Here is a 26,425-nt window from a genome sequence, read left to right as displayed (position 1 = left end):
GTTCCACGCCTTCTCGCTTGAGGTGTGGATGGCCCGGGATGCCTGTTAGAGAAAGTTCCCGCGCTTGTCTTCGACCAGGGTTCCGGGACGAAGGCTTAGCGAATAAGCTTGGAGGGGTCTTTTATACTGTTCCTCTAATCATCGTTTCGAGTCGCTTGCTTGGGGGGTTGTTGTTAGGTCGTGTAGCTGATAGCAATTCCCTTTTTTGTCACATTTTGCCTCTTGGCTCTGTGCCGAAGAGGAAGACCCTGACGGTTAGTTTGCAGATGAACTAGGATTAGCGAGTCAAATATCGTACGAGCTCGGTGGCGAAGATGGAAAATTCTGAACCAACATACCTTGAAACTCGCGTGCGTGGTGTTGCAGAGCGAGACTCCCCAGATGTGTCAGTCGTTTTTGACGTTTGAATTTTTTTCCGTAAGAGCACGACTAGGGCTTCGAAATAATGTCACAACTCTCACCACAGTCTCACAAGACCATCAATGTCAAAGCATCCGTTTTTATTATTTTACCTATCTGACTCAGTTTGTGCGCAAATTTGTTTCAGTAATTCCATTATGCCCGTGGCAGCTCCCAAACGTTGACGTTCCGTAGGTTTTCCTTCCTTGATTTACTACTCAAACAAACATGACAATATGTCCCAAGCAAATTAATTTCGTTATCATCCCAACCGAGCATCATTAGCTATCATTTCTTTCCTCCCTCCCTCCCTCAAGCCCCCATAAATCCCCCACTGAACCTAGGAATCTTTTGCGCCGATCACTGCTGCCACGTTGCATTCCAAAGGAAAATGAGAAGTGAAAAAAGGTTTTTTTTCTTTCTCCGTGCATATCGCCTCCCGTTCAAAGATCCGCCGGAACTTGCCCCTATGCCGCGCATGCACACCTTTCAATCCTTCCAGGATGGGCGATTACCTCTGGTCATGGTTGATGCTGCTGCCTTGGCCGTGCGAGCCGGTGTAGGAGAAGACAGCGAGCTGGCTGGCGTGGTAGTAGGGCCAGGGACTTGTTGAGTCTGCAGGGCTTGCGGCTGTCTTACATTACGGTCCCGATTGCGCCTTCGGAAAAGGTTTCCAAGTGTTGAGGCCGGAACATTAGTAATCTTTTTGCCTTCAGCAGCAGCAGCAACAATCTCACAGGGCGAAACTGGCGATGGGGGTTCGAGAAAGGTGCTGGGTCGAGTCTGAGACGACGGGTGACGAGTACTGATGTCATATCGTTGGAGAGAAAAACGATGGCCATCGTCGAGCAAAGAATGCTGTGGCGGTATTTCTCCCGATATGCTATCCTCGTACTCTTGGTCCTGGCCGATGCCGATCTCACGCCCATGGGTATTCGCGGCATTTGCACGGCTTTTCCCCTCGAGAGTTGGCAGGATTGTGGCTTTATTGGCTTGAGCTCTGTGGAACGCAAAGCTGCTAATGTTCGCAGGAGACCTTGGCTTGCTCTCTAGAACACGTTGGGCTGTATTCAACGGAAGAGCCCGGTGCTGCTGTATGCTCAAATCTCGTCGACGAAGCATTGGTGTGGCGTAGGTAGAGCCCGTAAAGACTGGTGACACTGGAGAATCCATCACTTTAGGAGGAAGAACAAACGGCTTAGCTGCCTCTGGATATTTTTCCAAGAATGCCTTCTCATAAGGCCCGACCCCGAAGAACTCGTCTAGTTCGCTCAGAGTCTCATATGTTGATGCAGCACCAGGCGTGCTATGCAATTCATTCATTGACCGTGAAGCTCTTGGCTCGTAGTTAGCCTTTTCAGACTGGACAGATTCTCTCGCAGGACCAGGCTTAGGTGGAGTTACAATGGCCGAAATAGAGCTTTTGGATTTGGAGTCATTCGACACATTCCGCGGGATCCTAATGATATCTGTATTCTTATCGGCTTCATAAAGAAGAGATCCAGGGAGAGGAACGAAGCTTGGTTCATAGGGTTTCATCGGCTGATCATAATAATCGTCAGCGGCATACTTTGCGAATCTTCCGGTCTTAGGCGTGTATATGAAAGGCTGAATGGGGTCAAGAATATTGTTGCTTGGCATGGAAACCGTAGGCATTTCAGATTCAGCTTTTCTCGATCCTGAAACAGACGGCTTCTTAGATAGGTTCAGAGGAGCTGGCTGAAGGTCTGGTTCCATATAGTCGTCAGCATGCCAAATATCGGCAGACGAGGCCTTGATTTTGGCGTCATGTTTGCTTTCCACCACCTGGACTTGGCGAGTTTCTTCATAACGAAGCCGACCCCCTGATTGTGTAATAATACCCTGCACCATATCTTCCGTCGTTACTCTCGGCCTTTGTTCTACTGAAATGGGAAAATGAGTCAGTGGAGAACAATCAGACGACAAAGAGTTGAACGAAGCACAACTGTAGCTAAACGGAAGACCAGGCTGTGTGGGAGATGCTTCTTCCGGCGTTGCCAGTGGCTCACGGAGGCGAGCCGTCACTGGAGTCCGAGGGGTGCTATCAGTCCCCTTGCTGTCACTGCCAACAAAGACAGCAGTCCTGGCGCTATCATTCGAATAGATGGATGAAGCCTCGAAGGCATCATCACTAAGCTGAGGAGTGATATTCTCGATGCTTTGGCTGTCATCGCGAACAATTTCTGTGGTCTCTCCGACTCCTGGTGAAGATGAAACAAGACGGATGCTTCTCTGACTCATTGGTGAAGGCCATAGATGACGGTCATCTGAGTATAAGTCGTCTTCGTCTTCTTTGGAGGACGTAGAGGAAACGCTTGACGGCGGTGGCAGGGCCGCATCATCCTTGCTTGCGGGCAGGACGCTATTTTTCAAATTAGTATATAATTTATCCTTTAAAATTTCAAAATCAAAACTCAATTCATTGGGCTAGCTCACCAGTTTTGTTTCACATCAGCTGATACCATAGAGCCTAGGGTCGGGCTTTCTGGACGGACGGTTTCAGTCACTTCAGCAGGCGCTTTACTTGGAGTTTGCGCTGCTTTATCTGATCCCAGAGATGCCAAATTCATCAAAGAAGTAAGCGTTGCTGCCATGGTTTCAAGGTTCAGCGACAGTCGAGGAGGTTTAGCGGGCACTGACCCTATTCCCTTGACAGTCTCAATAGAGTCAGCATCTGAATCATAATCTCCATCAAGAGTTGTAAAAGCCATGGACTTTTTCTTTTCGTCATCAAGATTGAGAGAAAATCGACGCCTAATAGTGGATGGAATCTTTGGCAATACGAGGAACTCTTCCCAGCGTGGGCCCCAAAGCCAGACCTTCTTAGGAGGAGGCAGTGAGCAGAGACGCTTCTCTTTCTTGGCATTGGCCTCTTCTACAAGGTAGAGTCTTGTATATTCCATATTTGAAAGCCGCGGCTCGCAAATGTCATATTTCACGTCTGGCTTGGGTAGCGGAGATGAGGTCTCTCCCTGTGTTGTAGCACTCTCTTGTTTTCCCGTGGTGGCTGTATTTTCTGTCGACTGAGTACGAAGATTAGGCTGGCTGTATAAGCTGTACTGACTGCTTCGAATGTTTGTTTCGGGTAACGATGAAGTTCGATGATAGAAGCTATCACGGACTTGATCTTGGGAAGATGCGGAACGAGCAGGCTGCTTAACTAGTTTAGTAGTCGACTTGGCTTTGTTATTAGCAAGAACTGCTGCAATATGTGGAAATTTTGAGCCATTCGATCCGCGAGATTGGATTTCTGGCTGCGAGCGCATCCGCTGAAGGAATTTGAGGCCACTCCTTGTGATTGTCGACTTCATCGACTCGGGAATATCGGGCGTAGGAGGCACAGGTGGAATATCATCCTTTTTTACAGTCTTTTTTAACACTTTTTTCGCCGCCTTCTTCGCTGATAGACGCGTCTTTTTCTTCTTCAGCTTCTTTGCAGGGTCGAGAAATTTTACCCCAACTTTTTCTCCTTTGATAACAGTTTCACCGTCAGCCTCATACTAGAATCTGCGACGGTTTTTCTGCTTGGGGAGGAGAAGTCCGAGCTGAGCCTTCTCTCTCGAGTCAAGGTTCAAGTCTTTGGCAAGGGGGTGCTGATCAAATATGGTCTTGGACAAGGTGGAAGTGTGTTCAACTCTCAGCTTTGGCGCGGATGGGTCATCAAAAGCAAAAGCCGCTCCATCGGTTTTAGAAGGGGACACTTCTCGACCTGGAAGTCCCTTGAGAAGTGGATTAGGGACAGGAGGAGCTGAAGCTGCGAATTCTGGAGAGACAGATCTCTTGGCTCCAGCTAGATCTTCTACCTCGCGAGGACTTTGAGGAGATCCCTTGAGAATGGATTTGACCATGACAACAGAATTTGGAGTAAATGACGATCTGCTGGATCCTGATCTTCGGCGAGAAGACCGGTTTTGTGCCAACTGTAGTACATTGAAACAGAGCGTCTCGATCGTTTTGAACTCCTCAATGTACTGTGTGAATGCCTTGTACGCCTGCTGGTACTTTGGCAGGCTGCACCAAATGAACAACTTCTCTTGAACCAAGGCTTGCTGCTTCTCGCTTGATGGGTTGTCTCCCAGAAGATGGGTGAGAACTACAAGTCTGATGCAATAGAGGTGAGTGTCTGTGTATGGAGCAAGGCTGACGTCTTCTGAATTTTTCAAAAGATCGTGAGCTGGGAACAGTGCGTTTACAACCGCCATTACTTCAACTGAAGGCTTCCTAGTAGCTCTCTGCTGTTTCAACTCTTCGAGAATCATCTGGGGAAAAGAGAGCTATTTAGCCAACGAGGAACAGACGCATTGTTTTTCAGGCACGACTTACGGATGTTCTGAATCCCATGTAAAATTGACCAAACTTTTCCGTAGCCTTCTTGTTCAGCTCTTGAATCATCGCAGCTGATCCAAATGCAGGATGATTGGGTTTGAAAGTTAGAGGCGTCTCAGCAACGAGTCTACGTCGCCGAATCTCTACAATGTTGAGGTCGGAAAGCCCTTGCATGACTCCCTTTGGGTCTAGTCCACCATCTTCAGGCTTTTTGAAGACGGTCAGCGTGAGCTCTCTCAGTTTATTTCTCAGGTTACATGAGAGATCAGAAACTTGACGAAACGAAAGCCGCTTCACGTGCAAGCGTAAAGCCTCTCGAAGATCGCCGTCATTGTCAAAGGCGCGCAGCCTTCGCTGAATAGCCTGCTCAAAACCAACTTCCTGAGGAGTGCACTCCAGTGTTTCCTTGTCCGTGAGTTCCTTGAGGCGATCAAGGCTGCTGGTCAGCCACCACTCCAGGTACTCCTGGGGAGTGAGTGGCATCGTGGCCAGCCAGAACGAGATACTAGATTTTGATTATCGGGGGAACAGATTAAAAGTATGTGATCAACAGAAGATTCGGATGAGAAGGAGAGGAAGAAGAAATTATTCAGATGATGATGATACTTGAGATGCAAATAGAAATGGGCGAACGAGATTGAAATTTCTGCCTTGTGAATTTGGGTGATTAAGAGAGGGGAGAGAGTGCCAGTAGATCAAGGTTGCCAAGAAGAAATAAATCGCCCCGCTGAGAACGTGCAGACACTTGCGAGGAGAAATCACACAGAGCCATGCGTGTGCAGTGCAGACGCGTCTAATGGCGGACTGTTCAGATGACTCTCACTTTTGGCCTTGGGCCCTAGGAGTATAAGTCGGCGTGGGAGAGCTGGAGGACGGACAGAGGAGATGTCAACCACCACAACTCGATATTCCAACACCATCCCCGCAAGAGATGAATATTAGATTTTGATTTATTAAAAACTCCATGGCTGCCAGGCGTGATTGACTTCTTCATGTATTCCTGGCAGCAATTGCTAACCGTACCTATCGTCGCCAATAGATCAATGCCAAAGCCCAGATGTCCGATCCGGATCTAAGACCTGGAGATCGGCTCCATCTTTTCTTCTCCAGGCAAGTGCCACTCACTGCAGCTTCACGCACGCACAGAGCTGGCCCATCACGTGTGGGTGCCAAGCCGGTGCCCCTCTTTTCGATTCTTCTGTTTTGTTTACTTAAAGCTTGGGCCTGAGGTGTGGACGCGACTACACGTATTTAGGAGAACACACGCGTTAGGGGCATTCCAGTCAGTTTACGAGTATTCATGCTAAGAGGCAGTATCACGGATAAGTGGCATATAAAAACGTGTAAACGTCAGATATGCATATGCTCTATTACTCCCAGTAGCTAAAGGTGCCATTTTACCGCATTAGTGGTGCTCCGTATTGCTAAAAGGGCAACTGGGGATTCCAAATATCCGCTTGATGCATGTAATTCCGCCAGGATGGACCCCCTGCCATACCATGCGATGAATGTCAATGGCCAGCAAGGGATGCGTAAAATGCAACGCGCCACAAAGCTTAGACTGGAGCCACCCACCAATTACGTCCACACTAGGAGGCCGCCGGTTCCAAAGTCAGCATTTCCAGCGAGTGATGGGCGCTGGAAACCCCTTTATAATGCCAAGGGACGCCAGGGGCAATAGCAGCAAAATAGTGAAGAGCACGCACGACGTCAATATCGAAATTGCCAAGAGGTGCTAGGGAGCTACGGAGTGCGCTTCCTAGGAGTTCCCTAATACCAAGACTCGTGCGTAGTCTTTTAATTTCATACATCCAACCGTCAACGACTAGCTGGATTCGCCTCTTACGTAGAGAGACATTACAGAAACACGATGATACGCCAGAGCGGCCGCTTGATTCGGCACATTCCCCAGTCTATTCCCAGCAGGCTGGGGCGGAGCAGCACCGCGCGACAAGTCTTGTGCAGGCCCCGGTTTTCTACCCAGGCATCTCGACGACAAGCCGGTACGTTTCTACTTCTATTGCTTTCTTACAGTACATGTACCTATTCACGCTTCGCGTGTAAGAATTACATCTTGGCCCAAGGATGTACATGCTATACACGCTTTTGCTATGCTCAATGACAGAGCCTGGACCAGGGGCTGGCAACTACCGGCCTAGTGTTGGGACAACACGTGTTTGACTCGAGCAGCTCATGGCATTTTGCGTAGTCTCAGAGTCATGGTGTTTTAATATCTCAAAACATCAATTGTTAAAATATCAATCAACCAACTGACATTATATCACTAGAAGAGAGTATTTCGGGATCTTCCCGCACTCGTCGTCAAGATGAGGCCAAAGAGTCCCTGCTCAAGAAGATGGGCGAAAGTGCTGCCACCACTTTTGCCTCCATCTTCGTCCTCGCCTTTGGATTTGCTGCTGCCGGTTATATTTACCATAGGAGCTACAAGATGATTGTCTTGAGAAAGTTGACTCGCGCCTTTGAGCCAGGTGACCCCGTTCTTGACTTGGCTACAACGGCCAAAGAAGTGCCTCGAAAAGTAATCGAGGAAGAGCATTGGGTTCAGCGCCCAGAACAGGAGTATGTGGATGCAATCATTGATGGCAGGGAGTCTGGCCATTACTATCTTTTTATGGGGGAGAAAGGGACAGGCAAAAGTAGCATGCTCATAGAAGCCATGCGTAAAACTGATGGAGATGGCGTAGCCATGTTCGAAGCTCATGCCGATACTGAAATCGTGAGAATCCGTCTAGGCAAAGCACTTGACTACGAGTTTCACGAAGACTACATTGGAGGATACTTCAGCGAGAGAGGTCCGCGAGAGACCACTGCTCTTCTTGATATTGAACGCGCCTTGAACAAGATGGAAAAGGTGGCTATGAAGCTCCGGAACAAAAGGGGGAAGCCTCTTGTCCTCGTTGTGAACCAGCTGCATCTCCTAAGGCAAAATGAAGAAGGCAGAGACCTGATCGAGCTTTTCCAACAACGCGCTGAACAGTGGGCCGCGGCAAATCTGGTCACCATGATATTTAACACTGATGACTACTGGGTATACGAGCGGTTGAAGCTTCTGGCCACGCGCATGGATGTTCTTGCCGTTACCGATCTACCCAAGTCACAAGCCATCAATGCCCTGAGGAAATATCGTATGCGATACTTTAAAGAAATTCCTAGCCACCAAGAGCTCGAGGATGTGTATGATCGGATTGGTGGCCGCTTGAGCTTCCTGAATCGCGTGGCAAAGAGCAAAGATATGATTAACACATGCGAAAAGATTAAAGACACTGAAAAGAAATGGTTCCTCAATCAATGCTGGATCCTCGGCTCAGAGATGGATGATGACGTGATGGATCAACAGAAATGGGCCGTAAGTTTAACTGTTCCTGCTGCATTCAGTTCTACTTGAGATATCTTGAGTTAACAATTTGCAACTATTAGGCCGCCGCCATGGTCCTCGCCCTAGCTCTGGTCGATAAAGAGGAAGAAATGGAAAAGACGTATGATCCAGTTGTTGGTCACTTGCTACCAACTTTTCCTTTCCACATAGCACAAGAGCTCATGACTCGAGCGGATTTCATCCGAGATCTCGATAGTCTGAATCTCTTTACTGTTACTAGCCAGGCCGACGTTCGTGCGAGTAGCGTCCCGATGCACATCGCTTTCAAGGAAATCTGTGCTGAACCTCGGTTCCGGAAGCATCTCGAAGATACAATTCAGAGAATCTCCGATATTGAGAGCTTGGGCCGTACCCGAGAGCTGGTTGCCAAGGATCTGGTCCTCGGTGGTGAATACGATATTGAGACGAGTCGCAAGGGCATCACGGTTCGACTGAAGCAGCCTGAAGAAAAAGATGATTAACCAAGCGACACAGCAATTACAAACTCATAAATACGGTACAAAAACAACCGATACGAATCAGGGCAAGCTGACGAGACAAGTATTTCGACGATATTGCGGAAAACTAAACAGGTGGTGGTGGTGGAGTAGGACGAGGCGCAATGGAGTTCACTGCTTCTTGCTAGACGGCCATACAACGGCACAAAAATTTCCTTGAGTTTTGAGACGAACAAATGTTGATCGTATTCTTATGTATGATCAGAGCTGAGAGACTCTGCAGAAATATTTTCCTTTGTCGATTTTCAATTTCATTGTACTATATTTAGCATTTATGTATTAATCTTGTACTATCAGAACATTGGACATTGGGTTTAAAGCGTTTGTAGATAATAGCCATGCAATATTTTCTTGGTATAATACCGTCTAAAGTATTAGACAATGCATAGGTGGTACCATTCTAGTCTTGGCTAGCTCTATTGGCGGCTAGATGTGTGAAATACAAAGAGAGATTCGGTGGAGTTTTACTGGCTGAGAAACGGGTTTTTCCTTCGAATACTATAGCCAATATACGAAGGATCCATACTACTGCTAATGTAGTAATAAGATTCCACATGAGATGTAATTGCAATGGCCGGACTTATGCATCCTTCAAAGCCGTCGGCTCACTCTTGTAATAGCGCCCGCATTGAATGCGCGTAGGATTCAGGATAATTATTCCAGGGTAGGGCAGTTTTGCGGTGTGGCCCTCTAGATTATGATCACCCCACAAAATGTGGCCAGGTCAGCGCGGATTATCGACTAGTACCTGTTTTGCTTTAGTAATCACTGCATATTCAAGGTACCTAATGCTAGGCTGCCTCACCGACAAGGCACAAACATCGTGGCTGAGCTAAGTATCCCTCGAAAATCCAGGTCCCATAATATTTTCTTGAGCCCAGGTCGAGAAAGAATAGCACGGCGAAGCTTCGCTTTTCCCCATCCATTACTGGACTGATGCCTGCCAACGCCAAATGGCCCGATTTCCAATTGGCTTCAAAATTGCGAAAATTTATCGGCTCGAGTGCTCCTGAGTCGACCCCCTCGCAAATCACATCATCGCCGCAGCTCGACGAAGCAAGACGCGAGGAGCCTCCATCCACCCAGGATAACGACCAAGAGGCGGAAAGCCACGCGCGCTCTGCCGCAATGGCTGAGATCGATAACGAGCCCATCGCAGAGATGGGAGATGTTGACGATTACGAACACGAAGGCGATGATACCGGCGTCGATGTTGATTTTGGCGACCTCGAAATGTTTGACAGCAACGCGTCTCAACAACTTCCTTTCTTGTCGCAAGAGCCTCAATCATTGAAAACCGAAGAGCCTGTGTTTCCTACGTCGAGCGAAAGTACGAAACGCGATAAAACTAAAAAGAAGAAGAAGAAGAAGTCCCCACCACAGATTGACGAAATTGCTGGCGATAAATCAACCGAAGCCGACCTCGATACACCGAACGCTACTCTTGCCTCTGGAGGGTCTATACGGGGGCCAGATGTTGTTGAAGATGCAACTACAGATATGGATGCATTGGATTTGACACCGATTCCATCAACACAAAAGAAAAAGAAAAGAAAGACATCTGATTCTGCAGACGGGAAACGACATAAGAAAAGAAAAGGTCTTGAGGATGGCGACACAACTACTATTCAGCAGACACAAGATGAGACTGAAAATGCGGATAAGAATGTTTCCAGCCATCTCCTTGGTGCTATCACCAAAGATGGTCAGATGTCGCCTAGCATTGCTCTTGCTCGCCGACGGAGCCAGGCGGGAGAAGAAACTCGCTCGAGAGAAAATAGTATATCTAGAGCCCCAGTTGCTCCCATGGCTCCTATGGCAATTGATACTTCAGCGCAAGTGTCTGCGCCTGAAGAAACTTCAAGAAGCCAAGATGCGGCGACCGAAAACCATAAAGATGACCGTGACGTTGAAGACCTTGCGCGAGAAGCATGGAGAGAACACGTTAACAGCCAGAGTGGGAATGCTACTGCCGCAAATAAGGTTGAGCCTGCTTCTCAAGATTCTGCCGAAGCAGAGGAACAACCGGACGCAACACCGCGAAGGCGTTCTGCGAGGACGAAGAAACCAAAACCCACCCTGCTTGTAGAACCAACCGAGACGCCTGCTAAGAAGAGTCGCCGAATCCTAGAAGAGCTGCCGTCTCCCTCTGCTAATACTCCAAAACCAAGAGCACGAGCCAAGCGGGCTACACAGAAACTACGACAACCAACAGAACAAACTTCAGGAGACGATTTTGAAAACGCGGAATCCGAGAAGCCTGTTCGAAGAGCAACCAATCTAGAAGGCTATACACAAGGGCGATTTACGGATGATGAATTTGATGGCATTAACCGGGCCATTGAAGCCTTCCGAAACGAATATGGACTGACACAAGTTCAAATCAATGAGGTAAAGCTATGATCCACCCATGCCCGTCTTATTCAACAGCTTCCCCCCTGCCTTTATTAAAATGCACTACTTACTCGAATTCAAATCTAGATGATACAGGCTCCAGGAGGTACAACTGCTGGTAGTGACCATGCGCGCCTATGGTATCGTCTCTTTGAAGCATGTCCTGATCGTAAGAGGCAAAAAGTCATCAATGTCGCTCGTAAAAAATTCCACAATTTTGTAGCACGAGGAAAATGGACGCCGGAACAAGATGCAGAGCTCTCTGCTCTTATCAACGTGAACGGAACTGCCTGGTCTAAGATTGCTGCCATCATTAACCGCCATCCGGAAGATGTCAGAGATCGGTATCGCAACTATATTGTTTGCGGCGCGAATCAGCGCAGAGACGTATGGAACGAAGAGGAAGAAGCGCGCCTCACTGAGTATGTTAAGGAAGCAATGGAGGCCATTGACGAGCTTCGAAAGGATTCTCCACAAACCATTCTACTGCAAAAATCATATGAGGAATTAATCGACTGGCAAAATATTAGCGAGAAGATGGAGAGGACACGAAGTCGACTGCAGTGCATTACAAAGTGGAAAGCCATGCAGAATCGCATTTCCGGAAAAAAGAAGGAGAGGAAGAATCCCGAGGTAAAGAAGCCGAAAAGTCACGTCGAGCCTGAAGTAGTGATTCCAGATGAAGATATTTCTTCTCAGCTTGACCAGGCTCGTCAACAGATGATGAGTATGCGCGAAGAAGATCAATATCGCTTGGTATTGGCTATCCAGGGAGCCTCCGTTTTATCGGACGACCAAATTCCATGGGCAAAGCTCCTCGATAAAAAGTTCCGCAATCAATGGAGCCGTGGCACCCAAATCCTGCTATGGGACCGCCTGAAACAAACTGTTCCAGACTGGGAAGCAATATCGGTACTGGACGTTGCTCAATACATTATTAATGAGTATAACCGGACAGGAAGCCTGCCCGAAGTTACTGGTAGTGGCTATGATGACGATGATCGAGAAAAAGAATTGCTTGGGCACACTCGTTCTCGTAAGCCGGCTGCAGTGGCGAAAAGTGCAGAATTTGTCGAAGACTCTGGCGCTGAGGACGAGCACCGCGACAACGGACAACAGAACCAAGATGAGAAGCTCGAGATTACTATTGATCCTGCATTAATGGGAGAGCCACCACTCTCACCACCAAAGGCTACCCCAAAACAGAAGAAGACCACACAGAAGAAGCCACGGGCGAAGAAGTCAAAGAAGGTGTCTCTTAGCCAGGACCCTATTGAGGACAGTGAACCGATTCTGCCGCCAAACACAGTCGATGAAGGCGAGGAGTCTAACCTTGATGAAGCACAACTTCGAAAATCCAAGACACCAAGCAAATTCAAGTCTGTTAACACCGCACATGAAGAGAACGGCGTCGCTGCTTCTCAAGAAGAGCCTTATTCAGACAGCATTATGGACGATATGGAAGATCTCCCGGCCAGGATTCTATCCTAATACGTACCGTGTATAACCCACTAATAATCGTTTGAAAGAAAAGAAGAAAATTTATGGATTTGGGAGATTTTGGAATGGTTTGCAATTGAATATTTGCTATTTTAGGCTTTACGGACTATTGTTTATGGCTGCTATTAATGGCCGAGTTGACTTGCATGGAAATACGGAAACGGCCTTGTTTGATTTTTCTTTTCATTCCCTGTTGAAGAAGAAAAGATAGATCGTCTGCCAGCTCATAATCAGACTTGGCGTAAACTGCTTAGTGTAAATGACAATATGAATAAACTTTATGGAAACAGTATTGTTTAAAATGGAGTTACTTTATTAGCTTGTTGTAGCTTGTCGAAACTTCAACCGAAACAAGTGTCCCGACTTTATCTCCGTTGAATCAATCTCCTTCTGCATGGATCATGACGTGGAGCTTGTGGCTTATAGCACAATATACAGTTTTACTACTTAAAATTAACTCTATACATACCTAGTTAAGCTAAAGCTGCCACGTCGCGTTCAATCCCATGGTGGTCTCATGTACTGCGCTGAGGACCTGCCAGATTGTCTCGATTAAGGCCCATGCCCAGCAAAAGAATCCAACTTATAGCATATTCCCTATTACTCATGAATTTTGGCCTCTCTAAACTATTTGTTCCGTGAATCGGCGATCAGGTAAAGCTCGCTCTGTGTAGGGAGTAGGCCAATGATCCTTCTCCCGGGCACTGATTTTTCGTTTATCTACCTTGTTAACTCTCCACCACGTTCAATATTAGGTGGCCTGTCTCGGCAGATGTACCCGAGAACTTGGAGATGGGAGCGGCTGAGTTATGACAATCTGCCCTATGAGGCGCAGACCTTGATTAATCATCAATTTACGAGTCAAGGCCTTCCCTCGCCCCCAGTTGTTTCTCACTTCTCATACACTCATGGCACAGAGCTAATCAATACAGAGCTAATCAACATAGACCTAATTGCGGACTCAATTTAGTGAGGACCTTTTGTTTTTCTGTTAAACCCTAAAATTAATGTTTACTTAAAGTAATGTTTGAAGGAGAGATTCAATTGGCCAAGGGACAAAAAGTAGTTTAGATATAATTGGCATCTCGGAGATTGACGAGAGAGAGGAAGCCGTGGTTCGTCTACCTTTGAACTTTTACGATCTTTGTTCATACTTGACCGAAACGTGTTCTCTAAGCGTCCCACCGAGACTAATTTACACCGGGCTGGACGTGTTCTTTTAAGATGAGAGTTCAATCATGTTGACAGCTGCGTCTCATCCTGGAATGGAAATGGCCGAGAGCTCGTATCCCACCGGACATGAGGCGGCTGACGTGGCGCTTGCACGCAAGTTTAAAATGTCAATTAGCCCTCCTTAATGCACGTAGCGTAACTTTTGTTTTTCTATACTATCTACAACCTCCTACACAATCGTATCACCTCTAGCTTCCTAAATTCAGGAAGCACATGTGCTTGAGATGGCGAGTTCAACAGCTTTCGATTCTATGAAATGGTCTCTTTATCCGCACGACGGGTTTGAGCACTTTGTCTACGAGGTGCCCTGGTGGACGCGACCTATAATACTCTTCAACTTTATGATATTTCTGCCTATTCTTGTTGTTGTATGTGTTGTCTCTTTTCCTCGCCCATGGCTGCTCTCGTGATATCCTCTTGTCTTAACACCTGCTGACATTGACGTGTTTTCCATGTCTAGTTATACTACACTTTGCCTCACGTTTATCCTGTCTTTGCTATTATAGGAGACAAGGAGCCAATTAGACACGATTCCTTCGAGGAATCATCACCATCCTCTCCTTCCGCCGATGATCATGGACGAACAGACACCTCGTCTCCATCCGCCATCTACCGACTCCTGGTGAAAAGCGACGGCATTTTAGCCAACTGTCGCGGCCTCACCCTCGCTCTATTGCAATGGTTTCCTACGTCACTTTTTATCGCCTTTCACGCCCGATTCTTGAGCTTTGAATATCACATCGTCGCAAGATTGGTCCGTTCCCTTTTAATGGTCCAATTCTCCACACTGTGGCTGCATCTCATCATCTCTCCATCAACCGACCGACCGTTTTGGACCCGCGTACCTTCCTTTAAGCGTACTTTCAAGGCAACCTGGCTGGCGACTGTCCTTCACTGGGCTGCCGTAGAGTTTACAGGGCTGTTTCCTTCCATGGTCGCTTCGTCTATGAGCATTGATTGGCCCTCTTTCCGCCCCTTTGTGCCGGACAATACCTACAGCTTTCGCCTGGACATGGCCCTTGGCGATGCTGTTTTCTACGTCAAGTGTGCCGCTGTCATTTTTGCCACCGTCGTCGGCTCCGTCTTCCTCGTTGTCCCTAGCCAAGTGGTCTTGATGCGAATCCAGGCATCCCTTCTCCCTATGGAAGACAGCACCGTTATTCCCTTTGACCGTTCTTTCAAGGGTTTGGTCCAACCGGGTGATAAGAATGGTCGGGATTATGCCACGATTTCGGATGCGTGGCATAGTTTCACTTGGGATAATTGGCGGGGGTTGATAACTCTTTCCTTCAAGATTATCTTCCTTTCCCTGTCGCTGATCTTGTTCATGTGCGTGGTTATTAGTTTGCAGTGGTTGATGATGGTGACACAATCCATGGAGCCAAATGAGTATCTCTAGATTCTCTCAATCGACATGACAATGGGTATCCCCTCAAAGTTGGCTTAGAATTTTTTGATGTTCTTCATTCGGAACATGTAGTAGCGTTTCCTTCTAATATATTGAATCTGTCATCCTAAACTACATAATCAATTTTTGGATAATGCTGGGCCCAATAGCCGAAATCAATGTCCAGATTTGTTATAATGAAATATAGCATGGGAGTTTTGTTTTTAAATAAAGCCACTATTTGGATTATGTGTGTATTTAACGTCTACATGCCGTCGAATATTGTGTGTACTATCTCCGACCTGATTCTCTTCTGGCTGCCCTTATAGATGATCTCGTATATCTATGCTGGTTAGTTGAAGTAAAAGTTGTTTGAACTGGCTTAAGGCTGGTTGGGCGTACACAAATAATAAGCTCGCCATAGTAAATGCTGCGATTGGCGCTATGAATTTCTGTAGACTGTAAGAATATGCGCATGTTTGTTTCTGGAGTTTTGGATTGGAACTATTTTAACTTACTCGAGGGTCCATGCCTCGGATTTGGGTATATGAGTGTTTTGGGTGACGATGGAAAATGATCCTGGGCCGTTTTCGCTGGTTTAGAATGATTAATTGTGTGCACGTATATCTGCGCCCATAAACACTTTAACAAGGTCCGTGCACCGGGAATTCAGCATACTTGTGTCTATGAATGAGGAAGCCGAATTCGCATTTAGTTGTAAGATTAGTTTGTGCATGTGTTTTTTTCAAGTCGAGGAGCTATGGGTGGAAAAGCTGCAGTAGGACAGTTGGCTATAGGGCTGTATTTGCTGCCTTAGGGACAAGTTTAGGTCAGCCCAATTCTGGCTGTTATGGAAGAGACTTTCCAATCACAAAGGCGCACTGTACTACTTCAGTGTCTGTACCAGAGAATACGAACAAAATGGAGCTTGCATGAATACGTAGAGAAGAGATTACTAGAACAGTTGAATTTAATTCTGATCCATTATTGTTATGCTCAAGCGCTTGCTGATCCGCAATGTGTTGGTACATCTTGGATTGCGGACAATATCAAGACGGCCGCAGATGGCGTCCTAGCCGCTGTACTACTCGGAACTTGGAATAAAATGCTCTCTCTTCTTTAATTTTTCGTTTTTCTTTCCCAGATCGAATTGATATCTCCATGGTAATATGGTGCCAAAGATGACAGGAATAGAATCGCTGCAGCGCAAAGTCGTGGTAATCGGCTTGCGTAAGTTATGGTTTTTACGATTCGTCCCCAGCGCAAGGAGCAGACAGCCATTATTATATATCGTACAGATCCCTCTACCTGGGGAATATCATCAGTGCACCGTTCCCAAAACTTTCTGAGGGGCTATTCAACGAAGTCGTTCATAAAATCGCGAGAGATGCGTTTGGAGAACTCGATCCATCTTGGGGGCTTGATCAAGCTCCTTCACTTAAGACGACCAACGTGGTGGTTTCAGATACCCTTATTACCAACTTTCGATCCAACGCTGTGAAGCCGATTGTAGCCATCCGCGGTTTATTGGTGGACGAAAGATAGAGCTGATCTCTGGTGAGGTTGTTGAAGCTGATGCAGTCATCTGCTGTACGGGATACGACAATGATTTCAGCCTCCTAGAGAATGAATTCGATCCGACCTCTGATCCCTCGTCCACCTGGGTAGAAGCCTCGAAGAACAGGCCATGCCTGCGGCTATACCAAAACGTCTCCCCACTCAAAGCACCAGACTCTCTGGCTTTCATGGACTGCATCTTCTCCCTTAGCGGCGCATTTTGTATCGCTGATATCGCTAGCATGTGCATCACTCAAGTCTGGTCGGGCAGAGCCTCATTACCGCCAACGTCAGAGATGCAACGCTGGATGGTTCGGCACGAGTAGATGCTATGCAGCCTTGCGTAGACAGGGCCTGTGCTTCCTGCGGCAGTGTCACTGGGCGAATGGGAGGCATGGGCGGCATGGGCGGGTAAAACAGCAGGCATGGGTGTGTCAGAGCACTTGGGCTGGGGTTGGAAAAGCTGGCTCTTTTGGCGGCGTGAAAGGAGGCTGTGGAGGATGGTCATGGATGGTCCTTTAACCGCTGCTTTTTGGTGACTGTTCCCTGGGAGGAGAAAATGCTGGGATGGTGCCAGGGCGGAGATAATGAGGATTCATGAAAAACGCTGAAAAGCAAAGTGAAAGCGAAGGAGCTGAAGGACAAAGAGAGCTCAAGCACTATTACAAGCTGCTGATTTTGGCCTGTTCAACAATATTAGTCGCTAGGTTTGAAAAGCGCGAGAACGCGAGCGAGTCGCATGAGCATGGAATTACTGTATCTGAAAATTTTACTCTGACGTATCTTCTTGGAAATCTCGGGATATATTTTGCGGCTGTCTGTGCTCAACTGCAGCTTTATCCTGCAAGCGCCCATTTGAAGCCTTATACGAAGTGGAGTTTACGGCTAAACGTGTATTCACATGTTGCCGTTTGAGCTCCTTCGGGCTCTATCATCCGAATATCTAATCAATGTTCGTTGGTTTATGCCTTCCTGGCATATCGCTGCCTATATGCTTATTACTTGCCAGGTTCCCGGGCATAGGTAGATGTCATAGGACCAAGTGCCGTATTATTTGCCCCTCTCGTGTTTCGAGCGACATGGTCCCCTCAAATGACTATTCGTAGCCCGAACTCTGCACCAGGATTTCCCGGCTTTCTGGCCTCGCCTATTGCCTTACTAGGCCGAGTCATGGCCTTCGGAGGCGATTAAAAAAGGGCTCCGACGAGATGTTGGGTACAGAATTACCTGTAAGCTGATAGCTGTGGGCTGGGAGCTGATCAATAGTGGGGGAGGGGCAGCCTCCCCGATACCCTTCCCGATACCCCTGCGGCCAATTCGTATTGTCGCCTAAAAAAATCTACTAGCTGGCATCATCAACCGAAACTTTGCTGCGCCGAAGGGTAGGTCTGCAATCCTCGCCAAAATCCTGGCGTTGGAAGAATCGCTACTACACGAAACGCATGACTAGCATTGTGACTGGTAGTGTGCAAGGGATTCGGACTGCGACGTCTCTATGGAGGCTTGGCCACATTTCGCCTCAAGTTCTACGACTGTTGGGTGAAGGGGTTATCCAATCGACTTCTAGCGCTGGACTATATATTGAGGCAGGAGACGCAATGCTCAGAGCGAAAATCAATTTCAACGACTTCTCATCACTTATACCCTGAACACCTCGATAGCGGAAACTACTTTGATAATTTTTCCCTTTTAAGCCTGCAAAATGGCTTCTGTTGAAGCTCTTTGGAGCGACCTCACATCGAGGGTCAACGAGACTCATCAATCTATAGCTGTTGCTATCATAGCCACTTTCCTTGTCCTTCTATTCACAACCAAAGCGCTTTCAGGAAGCCCTACAACAACAACAGCCAATGGCAGCCAAAAGATCCCGTCGTCGCCGAGTTACTGGCTGCCCTTTCTTGGACATGCCTTGTCTATGGCCTTTGGCAAAGAAGGCTTTCTGGCTGGCATGCGGAGTCGGTTCCCGGAAGGCATCTTTTCTTTAAAGATGGGCGGCAAGATGCATCACTTCATCTACAAACCCTCACTTTCTGCGGCACTGTTAAGCCTACAACGTCCTGCTGAGGATGAACAAATGCTCGCAAATCGACTGCTTGAATCCACCTTTGGCGTGAGCAAGAAAGACCAGGCAATCTACAACAAGATATTCCCAGAGGCGCTAGCTCAATATAAACACCTCACCTCTGAGCCTGGGCTTAGCGAAGTTACCAATGTGACTTTATCACAGGTTAAGCAGAACATTATTAATCTGGTTACATTCAGCCCCAATCCTATGGACCAAACAGAATGGGAGAAGTTGGCAGACGTCGATGTCATTGAGGAGAGCGGCAAAGAGGGACCAATTACCCAAGTTGACTTGATGGAGCTTACGAGAAATTTCGTCGCAATCACGGCGATTCCCGCCATATACGGTACCGACTTTGTGGAGAACTTTCCAGAGATATGGAAGTGGATATGGGTATATAACGAATCTTTTGTGCTTTTGGCTACAGGTGTTCCTGCCTGGGTCCCTTGGCCGCGGCTACAGCGCGGAAAGCTCGCGAGGAGACGCGTTCTGGCGATGTTATACGAGTTCAACGAAGCTATGGAGAGACACTTGAACGGGGAAGAAAACGATCCTAAGTGGCAAAATCTGGACAATGTTAGCAAACTTGTCAAAGGCAGAATCGAGCTATTCAGGCAACATGGTGTATCTCTTGAGGGCCGAGCGGCCTTTGATCTTGCGCTTTTATGGGCTTCGGTTGCAAATTCTAACGCTCTCATCCCGTGGATGCTTTTCGAACTTTACAGGGATCCTGTGCTTTTGGAGCAGGTTCGTGAGGAGATTGCACCTTATGTCAACTCCGTGCAGCCAGAAAACGAATTTGGATCAGCAGTCTGGGTACCTCCAGTACTGGAAGGCATCGATGTCGACGGTTTAATAACTAAGTGTCCTCTTCTCAAGGCATCATACATCGAAACTTTGAGAGTATATTCCAGTGGCTGGGCGATGAAGCTGATGTATCATGACACGGTGCTGGAGGAGAGAGGCAAAGGCGGAGAATCATATCTCTTGAAGAAGGGGACATACGCACATATCCCTCAAGAGCTGCATCAATTCGACCCACAGTACTTTTCAAATCCGACCGAGTGGCAGGCCGAGAGACATATTCGGGAAACGGTGGATGAGAGTGGGAAGAAGGTTTTAACAGCGGATATGGGAACTTTGAGACCATACGGTAAGCTGCTTTTTCTACGCTTATACTTTGATGCTTTTCCTAACTGATTTTGTACAGGCGGCGGCTTGAAGATGTGCAAGGGAAGACAATTCGCGCTCCGAGAGATATTACTATATACAGCAGCTATCATCACATTCTACGATATGCAGCCGCCGAAAGGAGGTTCGTGGGGTGAACCTCAGACGAGGAAGCTTGTTGCGAACAGGCATCCGAAGAAGCCGCTGAAGGTGTGGATTAAGAGGAGAGGACAGCTGGCTGAGGGCGAGGAAAAAGAAGATAGATGAATTCTATAGATAAAAAATTTAAGCAAATTTTGGTTTTATGAATTTCATTCTTCTTTGAAATTAAAAGATTGGCCAGCTTTCGGCGCTGCCTACTCGTAGCTCGCGTAATATTCGCGTCTCCCACTTTAGCTTCTGGGCGCCACTGGGTTAAAGCTGCATGTAATATACATGCTATGGGAGCTGCAACAAGATAATGTCATGGAGTCCCGCCTCTTAGATTTTGGATATAAGCCAATATTTGTTTCTCTTAATCGACACTTACAAATACATATAAATCCAGGCGTGGACTCTCCAGGCGTGGGCTGTGGTGCCTCAGGTGTAAACGATGACACCATAGCGTCGCCGACTCGCGAACCGGAGCCGAGCCTCGAAACGCCGCGACGACGTCCATAATTCTGCGGGACTTTGCCGGGCCAGGCTTACCTTCAAGTTGCACAGCGATATTGCTCGTGCGACTGCAATCCGCTGACAAACTACTGGAGCATTACCGGAGATATTCTGAGGCCTTATCGCCGTCTGCTGCTGCTATAACATCGACACACGTGCCCAGCGTCCACCCCGCCAAGCTCTCTCCAACATCTACAAGCTCGACGGCTGGCGCTCGCGCACGAGGATGTTTCCCCCTTGATGGGACCCTACGACAATGATCCCGCGAATTCTCCCTCGAGCGTCGCTCGCCTGCCCGCGGTGCAGCGTCGCGAAGGCGCATAGTCTCCCACCATGGCTTCCGCAGAAGCCAATTGCTGCTGCTTTCCAACGACCCCTCCGGACTTCGGCTGCATGCCGCTATGAACGAACGCCGTCGCCAGTTCCTGAATCGCTGAAACCCGTACAAACGAGCCCGAAAGCTTCTCCCACTGGAGCAACAGCTGCTGCTGCTGCCAATGCTGCGTCCTCGACGAAAGATGCTGCGAAGAAACCCAGCAATGCACCCGCCGATCCCCTTGCGACTGTGGAAAAGTCCAATACAGAGCAGCGCAAAGCTGACTGGGCTATCATGAAAGAGATGTCGCGATATCTGTGGCCCAAAGGCGAGGTTGGCACCAAGGTGCGCGTAGGCCTTGCGGTGGCCCTGCTGATCGGCGCAAAAGTCATGAATGTGCAGGTGCCATTCTACTTCAAGAGCATTGTGGATTCGCTGAATATTGATGTTGCTGCTGTTGGAGGTACAGCTACAACTGTCGCGGGTGCCATGATTCTCGCATACGGAGCCACCAGGATAGGCGCTACACTCTTCCAGGAACTGCGAAACGCTGTATTTGCCTCTGTTGCGCAAAAGGCCATTCGTGGTGTTGCTCGAAATGTTTTCAATCATCTTTTACGGCTTGACCTGAGCTTCCACTTGTCTAAGCAGACGGGAGGCTTAACACGAGCCATGGATCGCGGTACAAAGGGCATCAGCTTCCTTCTCACTAGTATGGTATTCCATATCCTCCCAACAGCGTTGGAGATTAGTATGGTTTGCGGAATCCTCACATGGCAGTATGGCTTTAAGTTCGCGGCTGTAACGGCGCTGACAATGGTCGGATATACGGCTTTCACTATCTGGACGACGGCTTGGAGAACAAAGTTTCGAAGACAGGCTAATGCCGCGGATAACAGAGCGTCAACGGTGGCCGTGGATTCACTTATTAACTACGAAGCTGTCAAGTACTTCAACAATGAGAAATTCGAGGTCGCGCGCTATGATAAAGCTTTGAGAGAATACGAAAAGAGCTCCATCAAGGTAGCCACCTCTCTGGCTTTCCTTAATAGTGGACAGAATGTCATATTTTCTACAGCTTTGACCGCGATGATGTACTTTGCAGCCGATGGAGTCGCCACAGGATCTTTGACTGTTGGAGACTTGGTCATGGTAAACCAACTTGTCTTCCAGCTGTCTGTTCCTTTGAATTTCCTTGGCTCCGTGTATCGCGAGCTCCGACAGTCCCTCTTGGATATGGAAACACTATTCAATTTGCAGAAGGTGAATGTTAACATTGTGGAAAAGCCGACAGCGAAACCTCTAGCTTTAGCAAAGGGTGGAGAGATCAAATTTGAAAATGTCAACTTTGGATATCACCCCGAGAGACCAATTCTGAGGGATCTCACGGTTACCATTCCTGCTGGAAAGAAAGTTGCCATTGTTGGCCCAAGTGGTTGTGGTAAATCCACCCTGTTGCGACTTCTGTTCAGATACTATGATGTTCAGTCTGGCCGCATCCTCATCGATGATCAGGACGTTCGCGATGTCACTGTCGATTCTCTGCGCCGATCTATCGGTGTGGTGCCTCAGGATACTCCCCTGTTCAACGATACGGTTGAGCACAACATCCGCTATGGTATGATTGATGCATCTCACGACCAAGTCGTTGCGGCCGCAAAACGAGCCCGCATTCACGACATCATCGAGAAATTCCCAGATGGATACCAAACCAAGGTCGGCGAGCGAGGTATGATGATCTCTGGAGGAGAGAAGCAGAGACTGGCAATGAGCAGACTGCTTCTCAAGGACCCTCCTTTGCTTTTCTTCGATGAGGCGACCAGCGCGCTGGATACGCACACTGAGCAAGCCTTGATGATGAACATCAACGGAATTCTCCGCGAAAAGGGTCGCACAAGCGTATTTGTGGCTCATAGACTGCGAACGATCTTTGACTCGGACTTGATCATCGTGCTGAAAGAGGGACGAGTTGCTGAGATGGGTACCCATAGAGAGCTGATTGACCGCGCGGGTGTTTATGCTGAACTTTGGAGTGGTATGATTTCTTTTCTTGAATCTTCATGGTGAACCGATCGCTAACAATCTTTTATAGCACAAGAAACTATGTTCAGCGAGGATGGCGAGGCCAAGGACGGAGAGGCAGAAGGAAAGGAAGTTTCTAATAAGAAGAATTAGATATTAGCTTTTGGTAATGGAAACGACGAAAGGCTGAGCATGGTAGGACGGAGTACAGTACATGCCAGCATGTACTCATAAGTGTATAGAGTATTTAACCAACTTTGCATATGGACATACTTACGTTTATAACTGCCGTTTGACCCCTTTTCTTTTTAACTCTTTCTTCTCGCTGACCTTTTTATTCGAAATATCTCGAGTGATGCTTTATTGTAAAGTATGTCGCGTCTTGTTCCTAAATGCTTGCTCAAGGGGGGGAATAGGGTTGGACTTCTTGTTTTTCTCGTCTCGGACGTTTCGTTTGACACTTTCGTGTTAATTTCGCGGTCTTTGATAGTATAATCTTCCTGATCTATATCCTCCTCTTTCTACAGAGCTGGCTGCTATGCCAACTACTGCCTTTAGTAAATCTAGTATATTATGTCGAAATGCAGCTTTTGTATCGCTCATGAAACGTATGCTGGACATGCATTATATCGATTATGACCAGTCCTATTTATTTGTTTCAATGTTAGCAACTAGTGCTCCTTTGTTACTAATGTCGTTTATTGTTCTTTCAATTGTGATATTGAACGAATGTTTCATGCCTAACCAAGCTGAACAGAATATTCCTTTGTTTGTTACCCTGTTGGGAACCACATCACTATGCTTGGACTGGATGTCTATCCTCGAATTGCAGCTCTTTTTTTTAACGGAAATCTCGTATTCAGATTCTCAAACTTTCTTATAATCTATTTTTAATCGTGAAGTCGTTATACTCTTCTATAAATAGCTGTAATTCTAGAAATGCCTTAGCGGTTTGGCATAAATATCATGGATGCTCTTCTTTAGTATCTAGATGCTGCGAATGTCTTTTTCGTGCTTGGTCGCGAGCTCCTCTAACAATTCTGAAGCTTTTTCTGCGCCTCCTTGTTCATTAAGTTCCTTTCCTAAAAGTTTCGCTCTGGCTGAATAGCCATCGTCTGAAAGGATCTTATCAGCAGCTGCTTTAACTTGATCCAAGGTGGGATTGTCGGTTTTGAGATCGATACCAGCGCCACACCATGCCACTCGAGCAGCTGTATCTTTTTTATCTTCTGTTTGACCCGCGCAGAGAAGAGGGACTCCGTGAGAAAGCGCCTGGGTTATACTTCCGTAACCACCATTCGTTATTAGCAACGAAAGGTGTGGAAGTAAAAGGTGATATGGCAGCCAATCTGCATAGCGAACGTTGTATGATTCTCCTATTTGTGCTTCTACCTCCTTACCATGCGGCGATACAACGATCAGCAGAAGTGATTGGTCGTCCTTCAGAGCTCGGACAGAAGGGATGATGAGAGATGTAGGGTCCATGGCGAGTGTTCCTTGGGTAATTCCGACGACTCGTGAATGTGACACTGCGGTTTCCCACCAAACGGGTAGCTGTAATGATGTAGTGGGAGACAGTCTGACAAGAGGACCGACGTAGGCTACCTTCTTCCGATGCTCAAACTTTGGTTCTTGGAAGAACTCGAGTGTTGCGCATGAGGCTTGGATGTGAAGAAGAGGACTGTACGTGAAATATTCTGCGGGTTCGCCAAACGGGAGTTTCTTCAGTCCAAGCACCTTTCTCTGTTGATTTATCACAGGGGCTAGAAAAAGAGGAAGTAGAATCCATTGGTTGATGAGCTGCTGCAGGCCATTCCACACCAGGCTCAACCACGACGCTGGAGGAGAGTCTCCCGATACTGGGAATGGTGCTGCAGCTCCTGAGGTATAGAACGGAATGACCCCTAAAGTAGCATATACAGGTATTTCTCCAAGCTCATGCAAAGCGCGAGCGCCATGGGGGAAGACATCGACAAGCAAAACCTCTGCGGGAAATTCGGCCAGAATAGCTCGATAGTCTGCAACTTGGGCCACAACTCGAGACCTTAGTCGTTGAAATTGCCTATCAAGAAGCCCAGTTGAATTATCTTTGATGAACGGCGCATCGATTGCGGCAATGGCTCGAGTCTTGACAAATGTTGCTCCTGTGGCTTTAACGCGAGTTTCGTTATCAGCGCTAGTCAGCCATACAACCTCATGGCCGCGATCGACAAGGGCCTGGCTGACGGCTTGCATTGGGTAGGCATGGCCAGCAGGGAAATGAGAGTGAAGAAGAAATTTCATATTCGGTTTTTGCGAGGTGCCCGCATGAAGCAACTGCGGATGTTGCAAGATGTTGCTTATGGGGCTGATCTATGTTATTGAAGTGCTAATGGATGGAAACGCCGGAAAAGGACTACCTGGCAATGCAACGCTCAATATGCCCGCAAATAACATTCAAATATTAAAATCAATCAATTAATTTCCTGATGTCCGTCCAGATTCTAGGATAATATCGATTGAGCATTTCGGTGGCAGATTTAATGCTCTTGCTGCAGTCCACGATGTTACCCTATAAATACTAATATACTCTCGCCAAAAATTGTGTCAGTGTTCGAATCAGGAGCATTCTTTTGAATGCACCAAGAATATAACTTTTGTATCTAAGATCGTAAAGTAGCGATATCATGGAGAAAATACAAGGACGTAGGAATATTTTTAGGTCAAGGCCAACAATGGTCAGCAAATAGATTACTCTACTCAAACACCAAAGTCGATGGTTCAGTTTCCATATACTTAACCATATCACCCCGACATGAAGAGAAGAGCTACAATTTGGCTTTATGAACTCCCTTCACAGAACCTAAGAGTTTTTGTACAGGGATTGAAGTGATAAGCAATCTGATAATTTATACTCATGAGTAACAACGGGATCAAATCCAATCTTGTACACGTTACGATGAGGAGCTTAGTATCATCGCACCAACTAGTCCACTAGCTCCCATCCGTATTAAGGGAATCAAGTCCAATATCATTACGATGAGAAGACAGTTTCCTCATAGCTGATGGCTCCCGGCCTCAGCAAACCACATGTGGCATCAACTACTCGGCCATACCTCATGCGCAATCACGAAATCGAGTCCATCGCGAAAAGTGTCTGGTTCATGACTGTCCAGAGATGAATAGTCGAGATGTATTTGGTTTCGTGGATGCTGAATCCTAATTCTTGTGACGTAAAACCTATAGAGAAAGAATATTAGCCAAACCCGTCCAAAAAGAGGGAAGAGGAGTAAAGCCGAGTGTCTAGAGCGAAACATACGAAGATGAGAGGGGAAAATTGGAAGACGCTTTGGAGAGACTGGTGGTAGAATGGCGGCAGTGGCTCGGTGCGATCGAAAATCGTATAATACTTAACTCAGAGAAGAAGAAATCGTCTAGACAATGTGAATGTGTGACGATATAGGAAAGCTCAGGCATGGAAGGAACATGTTCTGGAGGTCTTTGAGGC

The 26,425-nt window shown here is 47.3% G+C and overlaps 6 protein-coding genes across 6 annotated transcripts; 4 read left to right on the top strand and 2 right to left on the bottom strand.

Moving 5' to 3' along the window:
* Positions 1 to 888: 888 nt before the first annotated feature.
* Positions 889 to 5,229, bottom strand: GGI43DRAFT_424187 (uncharacterized protein; the record flags this gene model as incomplete). Its single annotated transcript, XM_083208331.1, has 4 exons — positions 889 to 2,782; positions 2,857 to 3,920; positions 4,056 to 4,679; positions 4,744 to 5,229. The coding sequence occupies 4 exons, from the start codon at positions 5,227 to 5,229 to the stop codon at positions 889 to 891; spliced, it is 4,068 nt and encodes a 1,355-aa protein (XP_083058656.1).
* A 1,387-nt stretch (positions 5,230 to 6,616) lies between these two features.
* On the top strand, positions 6,617 to 12,525 carry GGI43DRAFT_424186 (uncharacterized protein; the record flags this gene model as incomplete). Its single annotated transcript, XM_083208330.1, has 7 exons — positions 6,617 to 6,749; positions 7,074 to 8,113; positions 8,185 to 8,568; positions 8,610 to 8,639; positions 9,532 to 9,643; positions 9,740 to 11,031; positions 11,122 to 12,525. The coding sequence occupies 7 exons, from the start codon at positions 6,617 to 6,619 to the stop codon at positions 12,523 to 12,525; spliced, it is 4,395 nt and encodes a 1,464-aa protein (XP_083058655.1).
* Positions 12,526 to 13,991: 1,466 nt separating this feature from the next.
* GGI43DRAFT_424193 (uncharacterized protein) lies at positions 13,992 to 15,166 on the top strand (the record flags this gene model as incomplete). The annotated part of the gene is made up of 2 exons (XM_083208334.1): positions 13,992 to 14,135; positions 14,228 to 15,166. 2 exons carry the CDS (start codon positions 13,992 to 13,994, stop codon positions 15,164 to 15,166), a joined length of 1,083 nt encoding a protein of 360 aa, XP_083058654.1.
* A 2,854-nt stretch (positions 15,167 to 18,020) lies between these two features.
* GGI43DRAFT_108958 (cytochrome P450) lies at positions 18,021 to 20,297 on the top strand. Its single transcript, XM_083198884.1, has 2 exons — positions 18,021 to 19,929; positions 19,987 to 20,297. The coding sequence occupies exons 1-2, from the start codon at positions 18,414 to 18,416 to the stop codon at positions 20,211 to 20,213; spliced, it is 1,743 nt and encodes a 580-aa protein (XP_083058653.1). The 5' UTR covers positions 18,021 to 18,413; the 3' UTR covers positions 20,214 to 20,297.
* A 434-nt stretch (positions 20,298 to 20,731) lies between these two features.
* Positions 20,732 to 23,284, top strand: GGI43DRAFT_108960 (ATP-binding cassette Fe/S cluster precursor transporter ATM1). The gene is made up of 2 exons (XM_083198885.1): positions 20,732 to 22,951; positions 23,009 to 23,284. Exons 1-2 carry the CDS (start codon positions 20,857 to 20,859, stop codon positions 23,089 to 23,091), a joined length of 2,178 nt encoding a protein of 725 aa, XP_083058652.1. The 5' UTR covers positions 20,732 to 20,856; the 3' UTR covers positions 23,092 to 23,284.
* Positions 23,285 to 23,899: 615 nt separating this feature from the next.
* GGI43DRAFT_428872 (glycosyltransferase) lies at positions 23,900 to 25,221 on the bottom strand (the record flags this gene model as incomplete). Its single annotated transcript, XM_083209032.1, has 1 exon — positions 23,900 to 25,221. The coding sequence occupies one exon, from the start codon at positions 25,219 to 25,221 to the stop codon at positions 23,926 to 23,928; it is 1,296 nt and encodes a 431-aa protein (XP_083058651.1). The 3' UTR covers positions 23,900 to 23,925.
* Positions 25,222 to 26,425: the final 1,204 nt, after the last annotated feature.

Source organism: Trichoderma evansii (assembly GCF_050947405.1).
Source record: "Trichoderma evansii strain SZMC 28006 chromosome Unknown GGI43scaffold_16, whole genome shotgun sequence".
Lineage (NCBI taxonomy): Eukaryota > Fungi > Ascomycota > Sordariomycetes > Hypocreales > Hypocreaceae > Trichoderma > Trichoderma evansii.
The sequence above is the reverse complement of the archived record's forward strand: the minus strand, read 5'-3'. Positions and strand labels throughout refer to the sequence as shown.

Excerpts from the sequence above, each read along its gene's own strand:
- GGI43DRAFT_108958 (XM_083198884.1), top strand. The coding sequence starts at position 18,414 with ATGGCTTCTGTTGAAGCTCTTTGGAGCGACCTCACATCGAGGGTCAAC. Across the intron at positions 19,930-19,986 it reads GGGAACTTTGAGACCATACG|GCGGCGGCTTGAAGATGTGC; the intron begins GTAAGCTGCTTT and ends GATTTTGTACAG.
- GGI43DRAFT_108960 (XM_083198885.1), top strand. The coding sequence starts at position 20,857 with ATGATCCCGCGAATTCTCCCTCGAGCGTCGCTCGCCTGCCCGCGGTGC. Across the intron at positions 22,952-23,008 it reads TTATGCTGAACTTTGGAGTG|CACAAGAAACTATGTTCAGC; the intron begins GTATGATTTCTT and ends AATCTTTTATAG.